At 43.9% G+C, this 22,749-nt stretch overlaps 1 protein-coding gene across 4 annotated transcripts in view; it reads right to left on the reverse strand.

The window, feature by feature from the left end:
• Window positions 1-4,276: 4,276 nt before the first annotated feature.
• The window catches only part of GRAMD1A (GRAM domain containing 1A), a 97,100-nt gene continuing 78,627 nt past the window's right edge, over window positions 4,277-22,749 (reverse strand). For all 4 annotated transcript variants that reach the window (XM_069741576.1, XM_069741574.1, XM_069741575.1 and 1 more), the window contains 12 exons: window positions 21,458-21,573; window positions 20,847-20,985; window positions 20,476-20,680; window positions 18,393-18,548; window positions 15,914-16,032; window positions 13,939-14,078; window positions 13,485-13,588; window positions 12,771-12,947; window positions 11,744-11,828; window positions 11,016-11,123; window positions 10,548-10,668; window positions 4,277-8,739 (listed from right to left, as the gene is read on the reverse strand). In XM_069741576.1, the coding sequence (XP_069597677.1) occupies window positions 8,650-8,739; window positions 10,548-10,668; window positions 11,016-11,123; window positions 11,744-11,828; window positions 12,771-12,947; window positions 13,485-13,588; window positions 13,939-14,078; window positions 15,914-16,032; window positions 18,393-18,548; window positions 20,476-20,680; window positions 20,847-20,985; window positions 21,458-21,573 (1,560 nt within the window). In that variant the 3' untranslated portion in view covers window positions 4,277-8,649. The remainder of the gene's footprint in view (window positions 8,740-10,547; window positions 10,669-11,015; window positions 11,124-11,743; window positions 11,829-12,770; window positions 12,948-13,484; window positions 13,589-13,938; window positions 14,079-15,913; window positions 16,033-18,392; window positions 18,549-20,475; window positions 20,681-20,846; window positions 20,986-21,457; window positions 21,574-22,749) is intronic.

A 22,749-nucleotide genomic window follows, 5' to 3' on the forward strand; every position in this document is an offset into this window, starting at 1 on the left:
CGTCTTTTAGACTGGGGCTGGCGTTTCTGCTCCCGTCTTCTAGACTGGGGCTGGCATTTCTGCTCCCGTCTTCTAGACTGGGGCTGGCATTTCTGCTCCCGTCTTTTAGACTGGGGCTGGCGTTTCTGCTCCTGTTTCCTATACTGGGGCTGGAGTTTCTGCTCCTGTCTCCTATACTGGTCTGGTGTTTCTGCTCCTGTCTTCTAGACTGGGGCTGGCGTTTCTGCTCCTGTCTTCTAGACTGGGGCTGGCGTTTCTGCTCCTGTCTTCTAGACTGGGGCTGGCGTTTCTGCTCCCGTCTCCTATACTGGTCTGGTGTTTCTGCTCCCGTCTTCTAGACTGGGGCTGGCGTTTCTGCTCCCGTCTTCTAGACTGGGGCTGGCGTTTCTGCTCCCGTCTTCTAGACTGGGGCTGGCGTTTCTGCTCCCGTCTTCTAGAATGGGGCTGGCGTTTCTGCTCCCGTCTTCTAGACTGGGGCTGGCGTTTCTGCTCCTGTCTTCTAGACTGGGGCTGGCGTTTCTGCTCCTGTCTTTTAGACTGGGGCTGGCGTTTCTGCTCCCGTCTCCTATACTGGTCTGGTGTTTCTGCTCCCGTCTTCTAGACTGGGGCTGGCGTTTCTGCTCCCGTCTTCTAGACTGGGGCTGGCGTTTCTGCTCCCGTCTTCTAGACTGGGGCTGGCGTTTCTGCTCCCGTCTTCTAGACTGGGGCTGGCGTTTCTGCTCCTGTCTCCTATACTGGTCTGGTGTTTCTGCTCCTGTCTTCTATACTGGGGCTGGTGTTTCCGTCAATTTTGCAGTTTCAGTTACCATAGAATTCAGGATGATGTAAGGGATCAGTGAGGACGCAAAGACTCCCTTCTATCCTTCCTAAATGGCGATGGTCATACTATGATCTCCATTTGTCAGCGTGGTGATGTCACCAGTCTTCACCCCAGGGCACTGAGACAAAGTAATTACATAACTTCTCACCTGCAGTGATTGGCACCTGTAGAAATGTCAAGAAATAGAACAGCGCTTAGACAGCACAACGTCCCCAATCTTCACCTTAAATAAATGGCGATGGCTACATTGTGCGCCTGCAAATCTGTCACCGACCTTGATTTTGGCCATGACTGGACATCTTCTAGCCTAGCATTAGCTTTCCACAGTAAAGGGAACCTGTCAACCCCAAAATCAAAGGTGAGCTAAGCCCACCAGCATCAGGGGCTTATCTAAAGCATTCTGTAATGCATTCTGTAATGCTGTAGATAAGCCCCCGATGTATCCTGAAAGATGAGAAAAAGACGTTAGATTATACTCACCCAGGGGCATTACAGAATGCTTTGGATAAGCCCCCGATGTTGGTGGGCTTAGCTCATCTTCGATTTTGGGGGTGACAGGTTCCCTTTACGGATGTACATTGGTGACATAAAAGCTCCACTTAATTATTTATTTTAAATATATTCATTTTGGAGAATTAAGAATGAAATACAAAGTGACAAACAGAAAGCGGATAACAATTGAAGCTCCTGGAGATTCGCCATGGGGCAGTGTCCCAGCTGGTTGATTTCTGGTGTGGAGTCATGATGATACTGCCAGGGGTGTCACGAGGTTCTCAGTTGTCCCTCAAACCACATGTAGTTGGGAATTATAAGTCCATGTGACACTAATACCTTCTGGCATCGGCTGCAGTAAGCATTTCCAGTAGGAAAGCTTTTTTTTTTAGAAATATACAAGACTACAAGAAAGCTGCTAGACTTCCATCGTTGTGATCTCCAGCATTGGCATTGTAAGAAAGGAACAAGTTGCACAATTTCACCAATTGTACACTTATTGGGGAGTATAATACCAGGAACGTGAGGTGTGGATGCATGTCAGCTCCTGACCCTGGAGAGCATCCCAGGATATTACATGTAAGAGCATCACCAACGTAGACAATTGCCATTGGACAGTTGGGCTTTTATGACCACCTAAAACCCTTTGGTCTTCAGTCTTGTATGGCGACATATCCTCACTGACTTTACAAAATCACATCAACTGACTGGGCCATTGGTCTTATATAGCCATCTAATTCTAACTATTGGTCTTGTTGTATGACCACGTAACCCCACCAGAACATTGGTCTTCAACGATCGTCTATCCCCATTGTTCTAGTATTATCTAATCGTGATGGGCCTTATATCTTGTATGATCACCTTAACTCATTGACCATTGTTAAGTTTTATGATCATAAAACTCCACAAGAATTAATGACCTAAGCCCGTTATGATATTGTACGGATACCTACGAGAATCATTTGCAAGAATGTAAGAGAAGAGAGCAAGGGTTGCAATGTCAGTCAACTGGAAAGCATCCTACACCATGATACAACTGGACCTTGGAGTTGTTGGACCAGCTTGGACAAAGGAAGGGCTGACGGAAAACTATGGAATTGACCACACATCAATGGTTGGCTTACGTTAGTGTAATTTTGATTAAACCATGGACAATTTAAGAGTATGGGTTGAACTAAATTAAAGATCACCTATTCTATTGGAAGCTGGAAATCTCTCTGAACGTTGGATGATGTTCAAGAGCAATTCTGTACGTCGGCATTTTCCATGCCAAGAGTAATCCTGGTACTGGAAGCCAATTTGTCGTTTAGCTTTCTGATAACTGTAACTTTCTGGTTGGAGATGGACATCATAAGATGTCTTACACCCACTAGTCACAAGATGATTGTCCGAGTCGATTTATTTTCTCTCCTTCCGTCCCTTTTCATACATGGATTGTAATCTGAGCATGCATCTTGACGGACAGATTCTTAGTGATTGGAATGACTGTAAGCATCTATGATTAGCATCTCAAAAGTATCTTCAAGAGGTATAGAGACATCTCAACATGTAATACTGGTGGAAAGGTGACCATCAACAATAAATAGGTTCTGAGGATCTAAACACTGTTGGGATCTGCTAGTGTAAAGGCATCTGTAATCCCGTTATTTTGGGGTTCATTGTAGGGATTTGCAAATGGGATCCCCACACAAGAAATGTTTTGTACGAGATGTCGAAAAGAACATCAATATGGAAACCTCTGGCAGTGAAAGGAGCCCTGTTAGTCTCCACCTGGAAATACAGCACGGATGTGTAGAATTCAGAAGAGCCCAGAGGAGACACAAATGCATCTTCATCTCTTTGGCTTCCCCGTCTTATTCCTTGGTGTGGAGCTCGGCAAGGATTGTCTTTTACACGGAGTACTCATGACAGGGCTTGGTCTTAGCGTAGCAGTCAGCAGTTTTTGGTTAGCGGGGGTTAAATTAAAGCTCGAAGCTCATTAATAATGCAAACTTTGCTGAATCAGTTCTTTCTGGCTCAGCGGAAATAAGGCTAAAGGGTGATAACAAAAAAACAAATTAACCCCTTCAAACCAAGTGCTGGTGGAGGCTAATTCGGAGCAGTAATTTGGTTTTACGACTGTCAGGCATGTGCCACACGAGAGGCATTGGTAGACAAATCACCGTTCCCAAGGGCTCAGTCCATCATAGGATTCCTAATTTTACTCTTATACCATCCTTCCCATTAATGTTCTAGGTGGCTTGCTATGGTGGCAATATTGGTGGTCTTATGATTCTGCTGAGCCAAACATAGGTCACCATGGGCTTTTATGGAGATAACACCAGACAATTCCCAGAAAGGTCAAAACAGCCCATCAAGCTGTTCGGAGCCATTTGAGGTCCCATCTCAGGTGGGTTCCATGTTCCCTTCCAACTGGACGGGACGCTTTCTTCCATCAGCAATGCAATGTGGAGAACAAGTCAACGAGAAAATGGTGGCAAGAAAGTACTAGTCCCTCCTACTTTGGGTGGCAGCATAAAAAGAGGCAGCTTTTTAAATATGGAGGCCACTCCATGTACAGGCTGCAGAAGTAGTATATTGTGGATGGCATCAGTGCCATACTAAAGGGTTTCTAGAAGTGAAGCCACTCGCCAAACCAACAGGGTTTGCCACCATTCAAATGTGCAGGTTACTATCGACCTCCATTGCCAAGATTAGGTTAGCAATGCCCACCCCAAGGGATTCCAAAATGGTCAATGTGTGACACCATTGTAATCTGGACCCACTACACCATCTTGGGCAAGAGTGCAAGAGTTAGGTTTATCCCAGAAGAGCTTTTTCACCGTTTGCCACATCGTAGACTGGCAGGGTCTTGTTACAAAATCCTCATGGGCAGTACCTCCTCGGTGGGTGGAGTCACATCCTTACGCGGAGGTGGGCACTACAAGTGTAGAGGCAAAGAACCATATAAACCAAAGAGAAAAAAAAATTTGCAATGATTTTTAATAAATATTAGCAGGTTGACAAAATATTTCACACACAGTGTATTCAAGTCTATCTAAACCTGCATCGCCCGGGACTAGAAGAACTGCAGGAGACAAAACGGGCAAAGGGAGGGGCAAAACTCCAATGTAGCCTTACATCATGAAAGAGACTACTAAAATTAGTACTGAAATTCCCATATTGTACCCCAAACTGATCCTTGGGGTCCTGGGGCTATTGACGGACTTCTACGACACCTCTGAGGTTGACAGTAGTGTCCAACGCCCTCATCTGTGCCTGAAAACTACTGAACTCACCTAAAATCATCATCATAAACTAGATCCAGCCCCTCTGTATACAGCCACACCCCAAAACTAATATATTCAGAGTAACACCCTTAAAGTGACAGTACATGGATTTGTGCAAAATACATTAATACAGTGTGAAAAAGTGGCTGGGAACTTGGATATTGAAGACCATGAATACTACATGACTGGTACCCATTTTTCTTTACTGTCCTATAGAAAGAGCGTCTAGAGGTACAACTAATATATTAAGATTTCTTCATCACACAATAGTGGTGCCGTCATATCATAGGGAGTCACTAATAGTTTAGCTCAGATGGTTTGCTGGTCAGGGTCACTGTGGAGGAACCATTTGACCAACACAAAAGTCAAATCGGAAACCCGATAGTGCCGTAAAACAAACCCAAAAAATTAAATGTTTCGCTTACTGCAGCTCAAACCAAAGACATGACAGCACCCAGCAGCAAAATGGTTAAGGGTAAATCATTACATTGTAATCTTTTCTCTTGATTATGGTTATTCTTAACCCTGCTGTTGTCTTCGGTCAAAAATGACCGACCTTGCACTTCAATATTCTTTCAAATATTCAAGATGCGGCTCTGAAACTCGTGGCCGACCGACCCATCCTCATTTAAGTCAATCAACCACAAGTTTCAGAACCGCATCTTGAACACCCCCAAAAATACCAAAGTTCAAAATCGGTCTCCCCAGACCGAAGACAACAGCAGGGTTAAAGGGGAACTCCATTCAGCATCAGCTTCATTGTGTAGTATTCCATATCAAGTGGTGGATTCATGTACATTGCCGATGTCTCTGTGTGGACTCTCAATTCAGTTTCCCCAATAACTGACATTCACATGCCAGGGCCAACTGGTTAGAACATCAGCCCACCCAAGTAGGTTTGTACGGTCAGTAAGGAAACGGAAGCTGAAGGTTTGATCATGGGCAGATTGCTATTGGTTTGGCATAGCAAAGCAAATACAAAGGTGAGTGCTGCCAATCGTATTACCAAAAGTAGTCATCAACAAGTGATTCCTCCCCATTTTTTAAGGGAAATATGGTGAACAATATGACAATCCTGAAGCTGAATGAAGTTTTGATTTCAGTTTGACTGCAATACCTTAGGACGGGACTTAACTTTTGTGTGCCATTTTTTTTTGTTATGCCAAACCTAAAAGGAGTGCCAGGAATACAAATAAATGTACACTTTACATTCATATGCCAAATACTAATGAAAAATGTAGACCTAAACTCCTAGACCAAACACTTGAAGAAGACCAAAGATTATATAGAGTGAAGATTGTAAACCTTGGCTAAGTGACCAAGGTAAGAAGACCATGCCTTGGACATCGAGTTATGATCTTTAAGCTTTCGTGTTTGTAGTTCTTGGCTAGTTGACTAAGGTTCAAACTTTGGTCTAAAAGATGTGGTCTACAAGCAATGGCTGTCAAAGCTCGACAGTCAAATACTGAAGCTCGTAGGCATTGGCTAATTGACCAAGGAAAGGAAGCTAAAAGTTATAAGATCAAGGCATGGTCAACCATTCAAAGTCAATGAACCTTGGTCAACCAGTCAAGGTCAACAAGCCATTGTCAACCAGTCAAGGTCAACAAGTCATGGTCAAATAGCCATGGTCAACGAGCCATGGTCAACCAGTCAAGGTCAACGAGCCATGGTCTATGTGTCATGGTCTTTAAGCCTTGAATAACCAGTCAAGGTCAGTAAGCCTTGGTCAGCCAGTCAATGTCAACAAGTCTTGGTGTTTTAGTCTTGATCTTCAAGCTTTGATGAGCAAGGAGCAGTTGACCAAGGCTTGTACACCATCAAGACCATCTTCTTTTTAATATGTTAGAACAAGAAAAAGTTGTAATCTCGGTCTCATGTGCCAACATAAGAAGGTCCCAGCTTCCTCCAAACTTTACGTAAATACAGTCTGGTGAGGTATTTAGCACACACACATGGGTCCGGCCCATCATGGTATCTCTTCCTACCTCTGTCATACATTCAAGCACAAACATGACTTGGGATCTGGCAGTGACTTAGGGTTCTGCAGCGAGGACCCCAGCACGAATACGCGGCAGTGATGAAGTTAATTGTAAATACTTTGCAGGCATTTGACAGGAATAATAAATTAAACACATAAAGGTCATTTCCATTCCAGCAAAATAAATTAACATTGGTCGACAAAATACAAGAGAACATAAATGAACCAATATTAAGGGGTTACAATAAGGGCTCCCTTGCCAAATTTAAAGTGTCTCTGCCACCTACAGTTGAAGCAGCTATTTTGTTGGGGGGGACTTTGATATCTTCATGTGAGGTCTTAATGTTCTCTAGATAGGCAACTATTAATGATGGTGGAAGTGGAGTCTTTGCATTTTTCCCCCAAAACAAAGAACTGCATCCAGCACAATTCTCAGAGATGGAAACTTGCAGGAGTGATCACTGTAAACAAGTGGTGACATGAGCAACTATCGACTGCGTTGGCATTTATCATACGTTTCATCTACCCAGTGCAGGATGCATGAGCAGAAATGTTACAGCATTCACCCCTTTAGAAAGAGAAACTGAAATAGGTTCCCACCAGCAAGAACCCCAATAACCAGCTTTTTGGTGAAGACCCCAAGGAGGAATGGTCTCCTTTTATCAATGGGAATGCCCCAAGTCTCACAATGGATGCAGCCCAATGTTTTTGTGATACAAGATTGTTGGAGAGACTCCTTTGAAAGCCAAGCCGATTGAACGTACTTAGCTCCTTTAGTACACATGGGTGAAATCACTGAAGTCAACTGTAACAAGTATTTTAAGTGTTCAATTAAGACGCTGTTCCTATAAATATTCACCGTGCATGTGCCTATCCTTGCTGCAAAAAAAATATTTATAGGAACAGCGTCTTAATTGAACACTTAAAATACTTGTTACAATTGACTTCAGTGATTTCACCCATGTGTACTAAAGGAGCTAAGCTCACATCCCTGCCGCTTCTGACCTGTAGGTAAAAGTTACACTTTAAAAATGTTGCAAGAGAAATCGGTATCAGAAAACACGACTAATAAAGAGGCATCTGTTCTTCTAGAGAAGAGGCCATACCATTACAATAAAAATAAATAAATACCTAAATATTCTAGAATGAAATTGGCTTGCTATGGAAAATATGAAATACGAGAGGTTTAAACTGCACTCGAAGCTCAACTTTCAGCACTAACACACAGAATGCTTTCTAGACTCAATACCTCAATATAACTCTACATTAAACGGGGGTAGGGGATCTTTTGATTTGTTAGTAGGAATGTGTTCATGGTCAAGAGTTAGAATCACAGTGCTGATTTTGTGTTGTTAAGATGACCCATGGCCCAGACTGTAAGAATCTACTCTAGAACTAGAAAAATCCTCAAACATAATGCCAATGCATACGGCATTTGTGCCTCATACACCCCATTTTAAGGGCAATCCCTTAAGACCACAATGAAAGTTTGCTTGGAGTGTCTTACTGTGGAGAAAACCCAAAAAAAGGCAAGTTTCAGGTAGTCATGTAGGTCCGTGTGGAAGGAATGCCAAATCTGCATCATGGGAAACCTGCCCCACTGCAATGACGGCGCTCCATATCGTCCAAGACATTTCATATGAAAAGGTTACCTTTCTAAATAGATCACATCAGTCTAGACCTACATCCACGGTGGGCAGATCAACCACAACTTGATAAAGTTCTTATTCTCGGTCCCAAAACAAAAACATTCAAAATTCTTAGACAAAAAAAACAAAAAGTTCCCTTTGATACTCTAGATCTTTAAATAGCGGCAAGACATTGATGTACTCTCATCTAGAAAGTAACCACTGTCCCCAGACTGCAGCTTATCGTACATCTCATCATCAAGTAGCCTTATACCCCAGTAACTGTTCTTGAAGGGAAAAAGTATCCAGCCCTCCATTCCCTGGAGCAAGGTGCTGGCTTGGATGCGAGGTCACCAAACTCATCTTCGAGAGCAAATCGTCTTCCAGGATCTGCTCGGTGGATGGCCGTCTCCTCGACAAAAATGTCCAATAGGAATTAGGTAAGGAGATGATAATGGGTCAGGACAGAGCGTCTTCTTCTTGAGTTGGCGTGTTGGTGTCATCATTCACTAACACCCCCTGTTGTAGTCTCTGCAAGGAGGACCTCATCTGGAAAAGAAGAAGCTTCTTAGGTTGGGTCAATATCAAGCTTTTTACATCAAAAAAACAAAAATAGATTCTAAGCCTACGTCATTTACAATCCATTCTCACCATCATTTATGGTCCATGTTAATATCCTCAATTGGACTGTACCATAAACGACAATGAATCCAACCATTTACACAAATTTGAAAACATAAAAAGGGATGAGAAACCCTTCCGGAGATCAACTTATCACCATGTATGGCAATATATGCCCGTGGTGTTACAAGACAGTCAGTCATGTAATAACAAATTGGCTTGGTCCATTGGGTTGAGAGGCATTTTTCATTAGTGATGGACCATGTCTCTGGTGTCCACCTTCCCCATTTGCCATCCTTGGTCCATCCGGTTGAGAGGCATTTTTCATTAGTCCATCGGGTTAAGAGGAATTTTTCATTGGTGATGGACCACGGCTCTGGTGTCCACCTTCCCAATTGGCCATCCTTGGTCCATCCGGTTGAGAGGCATTTTTCATTAGTCCATTGGGTTGAGAGGCATTTTTCATTAGTGATGGACCATGTCTCTGGTGTCCACCTTCCCTATTTGCCATCCTTGGTCCATCCGGTTGAGAGGCATTTTTCATTAGTCCATTGGGTTGAGAGGCATTTTTCATTAGTGATTGACCACGTCTCTGGTGTCCACCTTTCTAATTGGCCATCCTTGGTCCATCCGGTTGAGAGGCATTTTTCATTAGTCCATCGGGATAAGATGCATTTTTCATTGGTGATGGATCATGTCTCTAGTGTCCACCTTCCCAATTGGCCATCCTTGGTCCATTCGGTTGAGAGGCATTTTTCATTAGTGATGGACCATGTCTCTGGTGTCCACCTTCCCAATTGGCCATCCTTGGTCCATCCGGTTGAGAGGCATTTTTCATTAGTCCATTGGGTTGAGAGGCATTTTTCATTAGTCCATCGGGTTGAGAGGCACTTTTCATTAGTGATGGACCACGTCTCTTGTGTCCACCTTCCCAATTGGCCATCCTTGGTCCATCTGGTTGAGAGGCATTATTTTTTAGTGATGGACCACGTCTCTTGTGTCCACCTTCCCAATTGGCCATCCTTGGTCCATTGGGTTGAGAGGCATTTTTCATTAGTGATGGACCACGTCTCTTGTGTCCACCTTCCCAATTGGGCATACGTTGATGGGTTACAGAGTCGAGACAGATTCTTTAACTATCCATCATTGTGTCATCTTGTCCCATCAAGTTTCTTCTGCTCTTCCCAAAAATGATGACGAAAAAAAAATCTACTTGGTGTCTGGATTTTCCAGTTTAGTAATACTTTTGGGGTGAGAAGCTGTAATGGTGGCCATTAGGCGAATATTATTTACTATTTGGTTGGGACAGTAAATGAGGAGGACCTGCTCTATGATAAAAGTAATGATCCACCATAGTCTCCCACGACTTCTTTCTCCTCCCTCGGATACCATCTGTCACTCTTCTTTATGTGTCTCTGAACAATTGTTTGTTTTTTTTTCTCGAGTTTGAGAAAATTGACATTTTGTAAATGACTCACGAGATGCGATTATTCTGGAATCAAAATGTAACAAAACAATTAAAAATAAACTTCTCAGGTGATTGACATTTATGACTGTTTTTCCTCCTACGCTTAGCAGAATATTAAAAATCTGATATATTTTAATGATGTGAAGTTTGGAAAAGTTAAAATTAAAATTTTCTCTTGATTCTTATCCAATTTTCCATGATTGTCAACTAAAAGGAGTGGTCGGATCAAAGATTAAAGTCCCACCTGTCTCCCTCGACGCGCGCTCACCTCGTCCAGTAGTTGTACAGAAGTCCGCAACGTTTGCTTCCATTTCTGGACCTCCGCGTTGTGGAAACGCTTCTGAAGCTCAAGTATTTCGGCCCAATCAGCCGACGTCTGCGGAAACCTCCTACAAATAGAGGAAGTCAATATACGTTAGGACACCATCATAAAGGTGCTACTACCACACAAATGACATGGGCTGGAGGGGCCCTAAGCAGTTTATGGGGTCCTTGCTCCTCAGCTGCTAATCCATATCCTTTCACCAAGGTCCACTTAATTCCACCCATTTAATAAGAGGACACAACCTCTTTACAAGTTTTCCAAAGTGGCATTTTGGGAAGCCATACTAGTGCAGATCTGCCAAATCTAATTAAAAGTCCATCTAGCTGGTTAAATAAAACAACGAACAGATAAATATTCTGGATAATGCACAGTTATAGGGCAAATTCTGGGACTCCCGGGAGGAATATTTACCCTTGGGATACAGCATAACTCTGCCACGTCTGGAAGGTCCGAGCAGTGTGTTCCAGAGACCACAAGCGGTAGAAGAGCATCATGTTGAGAACCACCAAGACCAACAACCTGTGAGAAGATCAGGATCAACAAGAAGTTGAGGTCAATGCAACAAAACCCAAAGGCCTTTCCTTCTTGGTTAACGCCAAGGGTTGACCACGTGTAAGTAGATGAATATAGGGGTTATATTAACAGCATTGGTCCAGGAGACATGTGTCCACCTACGTCCCGCGAGCCAGGACTATTCTGTCCACTGCTGTTCAAGAAGAGGACATTTGGAGAAGGTCTACAGTAAAGACTGGAAGTCGGAAAGACTTTACGTCTACGGTCAGCTTTCAAAATAATGGTAGACCAAGGTCATTGCAATGGGTTAACCCACAGTATGGAGGATTCATCAAGGATTCTCAAATATAAAGCTATGGTTCTGTAGATAATAATGGACTTTTATCACATAATGCCAAGATACAGTCATAGGAATAGATGTAAACCCACACATGACGTCACTACCACCACCAAGACTGTAGCACACAGTGGTGTCACCATGGTGAGGACTGGACTAAAGATGTTTTCCCAGAAAACGCCCGGCCTTGCAGAATAGAGATGGTACACCGCCAACGCACACAAACGACCTCGATTCTATGATAATTCCCACAGTGTGTAGGGAGCAGGTAGGTGGATGGGTTACTCACACAATGGTGATGATGAAGAGAGCCGTGGGGATGTTCTGCGAGGCTCCTCTGTCAGAAAGGTGGGAGAGCTGAGAGGAGATGCTGCCTGTGGTGGGAAAGTTGGAGACAGGAGGTGAGGAGAGTGCAAATATTGAGTGGGACAATTGGTGGAGAAAGGTTGAACTTGATGGACCTAGGTCTTTTTCAACCCATTACATTCTGGAAAGAACTATCCACCGGCAATGGTTCACCATTAGGATGTGTTCACGTGTTATCAGAGCAGAAACTCTTCAATCAAAACTCCAACTGAACTCCTCGTTATGAACAGTTTGATGGTCCTTAGATGGACGGTAGGTCCCTGAGGTGTCAATATCCTTGCTCCGTAATGATCACCTGGATACAATAACTATTATCAGCAATTCAAATCGGTCACTTCCTATGGATTATCTCCCATCATAAACCCAACTCAGGGGTAATCTACAGAAAGATACATCATCGCCCTTCACTATGTTCAAGATAGAAGTGATTTCTATCTATAGAACCAGTGCCATCATACCTGGTCCTACAGATGCCAACAAATGAGGAGGTTAATATAGGAAGTAGTCATTAAGGAGAACCTACAACCAACATAAACAAATGTTGGATTTGGAATTCTTTGAGCCGTCAGAAAGTTCTGAAAAGCTCAACCTACAAAAAGAAAAACCAAGGTATCTTCTGTTGCTTTTACATGGGTCTTCACTCCTACTTATGCATCTTTAATCATGGGTTCATAATTATGCTAGAACCTGGGCCCATTAGGAGATCCTCTGGGGGGTCCATCCACCTTTCATGGACCCTGAAGGTCTAGGTGGGGGCGTAGTCTTTTTGCTCTAGTTTGTTGATGCTCTACATTACCTTAACGATAATATGAGAGCAGCTAGATCACAGACAGATGTAAACCGGACACAAAGAAGGAGACATTCTCCTTACGAACGGTCTTCAAATGAGGAGAGATCCATGAAAGTATCTGTTAGATACATGGTTTCCATTCTTGCTCTTTTTTTGATACCTGACGTTCTGGAGTGACGATTCACCCGCACATTGTCCAGTGGTGGATTGATCGTGCTCAGCGAATCCACATGATGGTTCTTCCAGCTCAGCGTCCGCTTCCTACGCCGTAAGATCGGCTTTTCCCTGACTCCCAGCTCATCCACGCAGGATTGCTCTAACTTGACCAAGGCATCCGCTGATATAGGGCCAAAAAGAAGAGAAACAAGTCAGTGAAGAAGATACATCAACAAGGATCATGGTGGTCATGAACAATCAGTTATCGGCACATCATATTTGTCTATTTGCCCCTCAACGATTGCATTTTGAGGGGGGGGTAAGTGGTACAATTTGGCGGTATCTTTGGCCCAATGGTAGAGTTGTACAGACAAGGAAGGGAGGATGAACCAACAATCGGGTTTAGACCATCACATCTACTCCAGGAAAGAAGGGTCAAGGATTGTCATGGCCTTCAAACTAGTTTTTCTAAAGACTTGTAGATGTTCCCACAGCCAAAAGCCAAGGGGAATAGGGTCAATCTGAGAAGCACCTCTCCAAAAGTCTAACAGCACTTAATGTAGTACCTGGTACTATTGTTATAAGTAAATGTCCAAGCTAAGATAAGGTTCCTTTACGTGGCACCAATATGAATGATGGTTATGACACGATGGGTTGTCCCACAGTTGTTACGGTCTACAAGGTAGGATGTATCCACCTCACCGGGATCGTAACGTACCAAGCTGTCTAAAGTGCTCCTCCATCCCGCTCCAGGAATTCTTTTCGATAATGCCTCGTACCAAACTCCACGGCTGCTTCCGGTAACAGATCTCGGAAGACACCCTGCAATACAACGGTCAGAAGGTCATCAATGCGGCCACTCATGCCCCATGATGTACGGATAGTCAATGGATCCTAAGTTAGGATACAAAAGTTGGGTTCAGATCTACTTGAATGATTTTGGGAAACACAAGTTCTTTCTAAAAACACACAAGGGGTCTGCCAGACTTGTCATACCGTCTCCTCAAGTGAGCGCAAAGTCGTCAGTCACATTGTAAGTGGGCAGAGTGAGGGGGCACGAAAGAGAAGAAATACAGGGTGGGAGTGTTGAGGGGGCACACGAGGAGCTGTCAGGAGCCTCTTGAAGATGCTGCTAGTTTAAGGGGAAAAAAAAAAGCGCTACAGCTCGGTACCTGAGACGCGCTTTACTCTTCGTCACACTGGTGATACAGTATCGATGAGCGGTGTAAAAATAATCCTGGTAGGGAATGCCTTGTGTGACCACGTGTGAGTCCAGGATGCACAGAGACCCCTTCAGAGAGTAAGTCAAAGTCTACAAAGAAACAAAGATATGTTATATACAAAGTAAAAAGAGCAGTATTATAGTAGTTCTATTCTTGTACATAGGGGCAGTATTATAGTAGTTATATTCTTGTACATAGGGGCAGTATTATAGTAGTTATATTCTTGTACATAGGGGCAGTATTATAGTAGTTATATTCCTGTACATAGGGGCAGTATTATAGTAGTTATATTCTTGTACATAGGAGCAGTATTATAGTAGTTATATTCTTGTACATAGGGGCAGTATTATAGTAGTTCTATTCCTGTACATAGGAGCAGTATTATAGTAGTTATATTCTTGTACATAGGGGCAGTATTATAGTAGTTCTATTCCTGTACATAGGAGCAGTATTATAGTAGTTATATTCCTGTACATAGGAGCAGTATTATAGTAGTTCTATTCCTGTACATAGGAGCAGTATTATAGTAGTTATATTCTTGTACATAGGAGCAGTATTATAGTAGTTATATTCTTGTACATAGGGGCAGTATTATAGTAGTTATATTCTTGTACATAGGGGCAGTATTATAGTAGTTATATTCTTGTACATAGGAGCAGTATTATAGTAGTTATATTCTTGTACATAGGGGCAGTATTATAGTAGTTATATTCTTGTACATAGGGGCAGTATTATAGTAGTTATATTCTTGTACATAGGGGGCAGTATTATAGTAGTTATATTCTTGTACATAGGGGCAGTATTATAGTAGTTATATTCTTGTACATAGGAGCAGTATTATAGTAGTTATATTCTTGTACATAGGGGCAGTATTATAGTAGTTATATTCTTGTACATAGGGGCAGTATTATAGTAGTTATATTCTTGTACATAGGGGCAGTATTATAGTAGATATAGTCTTGTACATAGTGGCAGTATTATAGTAGTTCTATTCCTGTACATAGGAGCAGTATTATAGTAGTTATATTCTTGTACATAAGAGCAGTATTATAGTAGTTATATTCTTGTACATAGGGGCAGTATTATAGTAGTTATATTCTTGTACATAGGAGCAGTATTATAGTAATTATATTCTGGTACATAGGAGCAGTATTATAGTAGTTATATTCTTGTACATAGGGGGCAATATTATAGTAGTTATATTCTTGTACATAGGAGCAGTATTATAGTAGTTATATTCTTGTACATAGGGGCAGTATTATAGTAGTTATATTCTTGTACATAGGAGAAGTATTATAGTAGTTATATTCTTGTACATAGGAGAAGTATTATAGTAGTTGTATTCTTGTACATAGGGGCAGTATTAAAGTAGTTATATTCTTGTACATAGGAGCAGTATTATAGTAGTTATATTCTTGTACATAGGGGGCAATATTATAGTAGTTATATTCTTGTACATAGGAGCAGTATTATAGTAGTTATATTCTTGTACATAGGGGCAATATTATAGTAGATATATTCTTGTACATAGGGGCAGTATTATAGTAGTTATATTCTTGTACATAGGAGCAGTATTATAGTAGTTATATTCTTGTACATAGGAGCAGTATTATAGTAGTTATATTCTTGTACATAGGAGCAGTATTATAGTAGTTATATTCTTGTACATAGGGGCAGTATTATAGTAGTTATATTCTTGTACATAGGAGCAGTTTTATAGTAGTTATATTCTTGTACATAGGGGCAGTATTATAGTAGTTGTATTCTTGTACATAGGGGCAGTATTATAGTAGTTATATTCTTGTACATAGGGGGCAGTATTGTTAGAGTAATTCCTGGAGATAGGGTGCAGTATTATCATAATTATATTATGTGAAGGTAGAAGTATGTAGAATCCGTCTGTAGGATTACACCTTTGTCTCACCTGTGTCTCCACGGCAGGTGCAGTTTTTGGCCCCAGTGGATTATTGATGGGAATGGTGTAGTTGATAACGCGAGACTGTTTCCCATTGCTGTCGGGGGCCCAGGGATTCACCACCACATCTGTAAGGAGCATGTAACGGGGTGATCATCTGATAACCAGGTAAAATTATTTCATCTATTTGGAATATTTACTCCTACTTTAGTAATCACATGAAACCACAATCCATGCGAGAGCTGCACCATAGACAGATGCAGGCACCCACCATCGTGGCGTCACAAAGCTGATCAGTAAATCCTCCAAGGAATTCATGGCATCATAGGCCAAGTCCTACAGACTCCAGATTGCTCACATATATGAGCGATTACAGGAAACGACTACTAGGATGTAGGGTCTTACATGATACAGGTCTCGCATGACGTTTCGCCAGGACGCGCTTCATCTCAGGCTGAAGCACTTTATACACCCCAGTTACTATAGACACAATTGAATTTGCTAAATTGTATCAAAAATGCTCCTAAACAACAATATTTACACTTCCAGCAATACGGAGAGAGATCATAACAATATTATGGATTTGCAGAGCTCATTTAACCCTGTGGGTTGCAAAGTTTCAAGTTGGACGGTCCAATACACCTCACACTGCAGCCATTGTTTTCTTATTAGTCGTCACATCACCCTTAATGCTGACGATTTGGACAAACACCTCTTTTTAGGAGGAAAAATTGATGAAATCATTTTTTCAAAAAGTAATTTCCCTTTGCGATGGATTCAGCGTCAAACAGAGATACTACAATTGGGATTCTGCTTCAAGATTACCCGGTATCTACAGATCATCTTTTTAATAAGTATAAAGAATCATTTATCAGATTCTGTACAAAAAGTCAACTTCTCTCTGTTTATCCCTTCATTTTGAACACTGTTAAAAAAAAAAAAAGAAAAAGGATTTTTGGTACTCACCGTAAATTCTTTCTCTTATACAATTCATTGGGGGGAGATACAGAAACCATGGGCGAACTCTGCTGCCAATTGGAGATTGACACCAATAATATATCTAAAAAAATGTGAGGTTGTAGCGTCCTCCCAATGAAGGATGCTAGAAAGATTTTAGTGCGAGTACCAAAAATCCTAATTTCCCAGGTGCTGCACTGGGGAATACAGAAACCATGATTGAAGTCTTGCGCCACCTGGAGGCTGACACTAATACATCTTTAAAAAAAAAAAAAGAGATATAGATTATATATATATATATATATATATATATATATATATATATATATATATATATATATATATATATATATATATATATATATATACACACATATATATATATATATATATATATATATATATATATATATATATATATATATATATAATTTTAAACAAAAATGTAAAGACATGAACACAAGAGGAATAAGAAAGAAGCAAGAGAGGAGCAACAACTTATTTTGTAATCAATATGTCCACTATAGGCAATTTATACCACAATAATTGGAAATCACGAAAACATTAAGTGTTCTTATTTCATCAGAATTTTAATACAGTAAATAAGATAATAAATAACGAGTTTTCAGTGTCAATACTGATGAAATACCTTTAGTAAGGAAACTATATTCAGGTAAAATAAGTCATAAAATAAATGTAATGTATAAATACTATCTAGAAGCAAGCACCTGAGAAATGAGGATTTTTGGGTACTCCTTGTAAATTCCTTTTTCTAGTATTATTCATTGGGAAATAGACTGTCCGATGAAGTTTGCATTTCTATTGTTTTCCTCTCAGATTGGTTGTTCTTTCCTTTTGTAGATATTCCTGTTTTTTGTTAGGTCTTAAAAAAATAACTTTTTTTATTTTTAATTCTCAATAAATATTTAAATATTATCTGTAGTCGGGTTTCATATTTATAGGTTATGTATACTAAGGGAAGCGGAGTAGCTCACTGGTGTAGTAGGCGGTGAAGGAGCCAATTGTTTTTTTTTGTTTGTTTTTTTTAATGGTGCATTACTCTAGTCAGCCTCCAGGTGGCAGCAGACGTCTGCCTCAATGAGGCGCCCAGGAAATTACCGCAGCGCCAGGTTTATTAGATCGGTGCACCCGAAAGGGTTAAAAGAGTGTTGCAGTTTCTAGGTCTTTCTATGATCTCTCTTTGTTGTTGGAAGTGTAAATATTATTTAGTTTGAGTATTTTTGATACAATGTTGCAAGTTTCGATATTTATTGTATCTATAATAACGGGGGTCTATAAAGTGGATCGTCTGGTCCATGGTCGTTTCCTCCCAAAATGTTGCGCCATGCGAGACCGGCATCATGTCAATGAAGAGCGAGGACCGTGGGGCCGCTAAAGACCAGGATGAGTCTTTATAGAGACCAGTGGGATTTTGCCCGATACCCTTAATTTAACGGAGGACAACGTCAATGGAGCCCCCAATATTCCCGTGCCGGAAAGGGGTGGAAAACGTATGACGGACGCCGCCGACCTGTGAACTTTCGCAGCTCCATGAATTCGCTCATAAAGCGGGTGTCGGAGGTCAGCGCCTGCTGCAGGCGGTCCGCGCCGATGTGATACACCGCGTTGATGTGGAGGCGGCCCGGAAGGTCGGAGGTCAGAGCGTCTTTCCCGAGGCCGACGGCTTCTGAAATACAAGAGAAGGAGCCGCCGGTTACTGGACGGGTGACGTTCTGTGTACACACATTATACACCTACAGCTTACCAGGGGGAACGCAACTACAAGTCCCAGAATACTCTGCAGAGCCCGGGGCTACAGAGGAGGTCAGATGGACCGACCATCCGCACAGCCGGTGACCGGCACATAGCATGGCGGGAGACCAACACCGGAGAAGAGGGGCCCTGCCCTGAGGACCACTGATCATAGTGCATGGTAAGGTCAAGGGGGCAGTACTAGGGCGGCACTATTACCAGTGGGCACCGCAGGGGGGCAGTACTAGGGCGGCACTATTACCAGTGGGCACCACAGGGGGGCAGTATTAGGGCGGCACTATTACCATTGAGCACCACAGGGGGGCAGTACTAGGGCGGCACTATTACCAGTGGGCATCACAGGGGGGCAGTACTAGGGCAGCACTATTACCAGTGGGCATCACAGGGGGGCAGTACTAGGGCAGCACTATTACCAGTGGGCATCACAGGGGGGGGAAGTATTAGGGCGGCACTATTACCAGTCAGCACCACAGGGGGGCAGTACTAGGGCGGCACTATTACCAGTGGGCATCACTGGGGGGCAGTACTAGGGCAGCACTATTACCAGTCAGCACCACAGGGGGGCAGTACTAGGGAAGCACTATTACCAGTCAGCACCACAGGGGGGCAGTACTAGGGCGGCACTATTACCAGTGGGCATCACTGGGGGGCAGTACTAGGGCAGCACTATTACCAGTCAGCACCACAGGGGGGCAGTACTAGGGCGGCACCATTACCAGTGGGCATCACAGGGGGGCAGTATTAGGGCGGCACTATTACCAGTGGGCATCACAGGGGGGCAGTATTAGGGCGGCACTATTACCAGTGGGCATCACAGGGGGCAGTACTAGGGCGGCACTATTACCAGTGGGCATCACAGGGGGGCAGTATTAGGGCGGCACTATTACCAGTGGGCATCACAGGGGGCAGTACTAGGGCGGCACTATTACCAGTGGGCATCACAGGGGGCAGTACTAGGGCGGCACTATTACCAGTGGGCATCACAGGGGGGCAGTATTAGGGCGGCACTATTACCAGTGGGCATCACAGGGGGCAGTACTAGGGCGGCACTATTACCAGTGGGCATCACAGGGGGGCAGTATTAGGGCGGCACTATTACCAGTGGGCACCACAGGGGGGCAGTATTAGGGCGGCACTATTATCAGTGGGCACCACAGGGGGGCAGTACTAGGGCGGCACTATTACCAGTAAGCACCACAGGGGGGCAGTATTGGAGGGTTCACTGGCATCAACCACAGAAATAAATTAAATGGAGGCTGTGAATCATTCATATTGATTTTCACAGATCAGAAAAAGATCCTCCCAACATCTCCATCTACCCAAGATAACAATGTACTACAACATCATAAATAAGGATTCTCTACTGTCCGAGCAGTGAGATGACGGCGTTCTCTGTCGGGTGGAACTGTCACATTGGGTATCTTCCCGTGAAGTTGGCGGCTGAGCGTCCTGTCCTCAGAGCGGCAGACACTCCTATATCCCCGGTACAGTCCCTGCCGGCTGTGACACCATCACAATGATTGGCATCAGGGGCCACAGCCATCTTCTCCGATCGGCCTCGTTATCCAGCACCAGATGCTCAACATGAGAGCAATTAGTGTGTAATACCGGCGCTTCCGCCCCGCCACCTCCAGGTGTGCGTCCGTCTCCCTGCACCTCGCTGTACCAGGCCGTTATGCAGACTTACACGGTGATATGAGGGGTGAGATGCCACCATCAGGCGCCAGAGATTCTACTCACCAGAGGGAAGCAGCACATGGCCGAGTGCAGCTCTGGATGTGAGTAGAGGGCCGATCCAGTATTACACCCCCCCACACACACACATCAGACCCCATTCTCACCCTCGTCCTGGGTGGAGCTCGGCGTGGAGTTGTTACTTGGGTCCGAAGGAAATTCTTCTCCAGGAAGAAGGTCCAGAGCGGGCAGAGAGTCCAGCAGCCCCGATCCGGCCATCTCTGAAAGCGGGGTCACAGTCTGACTGGAGGAAGCGTCCAACTGCGAGTCCGAGAGGATGTCCGACTGTTGTCCGGGCATGTCTTCTACTAGCTGAAAGAGACCAAGATATAGGGGCTGTCACCCAGCTTTTCTGGGACCCTGAATGGCAGATAGCGAGGTGCTGAATGAACAGCTGCAGAAGTATTAACACCCCCAAATCTGTCCTTGCAAAGGTGGTATGCAGCCCCTGGAGTACTCACAGACTGGAGGGTCTTACCGGCAGCAAACCGTCCACACTGCTGGCGAGGGAGGTGAACGAGTCGGTGGCCGACAGCCTGAGACTGCTGCTCAGCTTGTTGTCACTGCGGGAAGACGCGTCACTCAAATCGGGACCCTCGGGAAACTCCTCACTGACCCTAAATCACAGCAAAGGAAGGATGAAGAAAACGCAAAGAAGAGAAAAAAAAAAAAGACGCAGCATCAACGAGAGCAGAGAAAGTGAGAAGCGGCCTCCGGCGCCCTCTGGTGTCTGACGGGAAAATAGCAGCTTCTCATTTATTTCTGCAAAATATTGTTCTCACCATTTTTAAAGATCTCCGCTTAGTTTCAATGAATGGTAACAACCTGTCTCCTCCAACAGCTGAGGGTTTGTTACAATTACATCCAGTTTCGACAATGTCCTGAACACTAGAGTCCGGACTGACACATTGTAGCAAACTATCAGAGAGATTTGTGCCGACATTATTTTAATTGTATCCATCCTTCTAAGCCAAGACTAGAATATATATTGGAAGCCCCCGTTAATTATACCCATTAGGCGCCCAGAGGTAACTCTTCCTGCAATATCCCATGTACCCCGGAGACGGCAGTGAGGGGCGCCGCACTCACCCCAGGCCATTGAGCAGCTCTCGCGGACACACGTAGTCGTCGTCCTCGCTGGTCAGGCCGAGCTCGGAGCCATAGCACTGGTGGACCGTGTGCCACAACTCCTGGGGGGACAGAGTCTGCCGGGAAAGAAGACCGCAACAGTCAGAATTCACTTCCACGAGTCTTAGATGGCTGATAACAGCGGACAACAGCATTCACCAAAGCAAAATAACAGAATATAGGGGCAGCGTCCCTTTAAATGCTTATCTCCACCATGGAGGGTTCCCCTTCTATGGGTCTAATCAGAGGAAAGTGACAGAGTCCAGAGAAGGAGGGGAGAGGTCGCCTTAAAGGGACACGGATTGCTGGAAACCTGTCTAATGCAATTATCTGATCAAAAGCGGCCAAAGTCCCTTTATTAGCGCTGTTCTTTGGAAGGGAGATCAGACCTGAGCCCTGCAGACGGGCAAACGCGTGCTCCCCAACGCCCCCCGGTGTCATAAAGGAGGAGGTGCATTTACTCCATCTCCAAAGAATTAACGGGAGCTTTGGAAACAGTCAGTAAGCTGCTCGTATTGGTGCAAATGTTCACATTGGCTGTGTGCACTATAGAGGCAGGCTCATGAGAAATGGGGGAGCAGGAAAGAAGAAAGGCAGGCGAGAAGAGGCGCAGGAAAGAAGGAAGGGGCGCAGGAAAGAAGGAAGGGGCGCAGGAAAGAAGAGGCGCTGGAAAGAAGAGGCGCTGGAAAGAAGAGGCGCTGGAAAGAAGAGGAGCTGGAAAGAAGAGGAGCAGGAAAGAAGAGGAGCAGGAAAGAAGGAACGGGCACAGGAAAGAAGAGGAGCTGGAAAGAAGAGGAGCTGGAAAGAAGAGGAGCTGGAAAGAAGAGAAGAGGAGCAGGAAAGAAGAGGAGCTGGAAAGAAGGAACGGGCACAGGAAAGAAGAGGAGCTGGAAAGAAGAGGAGCTGGAAAGAAGAGGAGCTGGAAAGAAGAGAAGAGGAGCAGGAAAGAAGAGGAGCAGGAAAGAAGGAACGGGCACAGGAAAGAAGAGGAGCTGTTAAGAAGAAGAGGAGCTGGAAAGAAGAAGAGGAGCTGGAAAGAAGAAGAGGAGCTGGAAAGAAGAAGAGGAGCTGGAAAGAAGAAGAGGAGCTGGAAAGAAGAAGAGGAGCTGGAAAGAAGAAGAGGAGCTGGAAAGAAGAAGAGGAGCTGGAAAGAAGAAGAGGAGCTGGAAAGAAGAAGAGGAGCTGGAAAGAAGAAGAGGAGCTGGAAAGAAGAAGAGGAGCTGGAAAGAAGAAGAGGAGCTGGAAAGAAGAAG

The sequence above is a fragment of the Ranitomeya imitator genome, chromosome 10 (assembly GCF_032444005.1).
Source record: "Ranitomeya imitator isolate aRanImi1 chromosome 10, aRanImi1.pri, whole genome shotgun sequence".
Taxonomy (NCBI): Eukaryota; Metazoa; Chordata; class Amphibia; order Anura; family Dendrobatidae; genus Ranitomeya; species Ranitomeya imitator.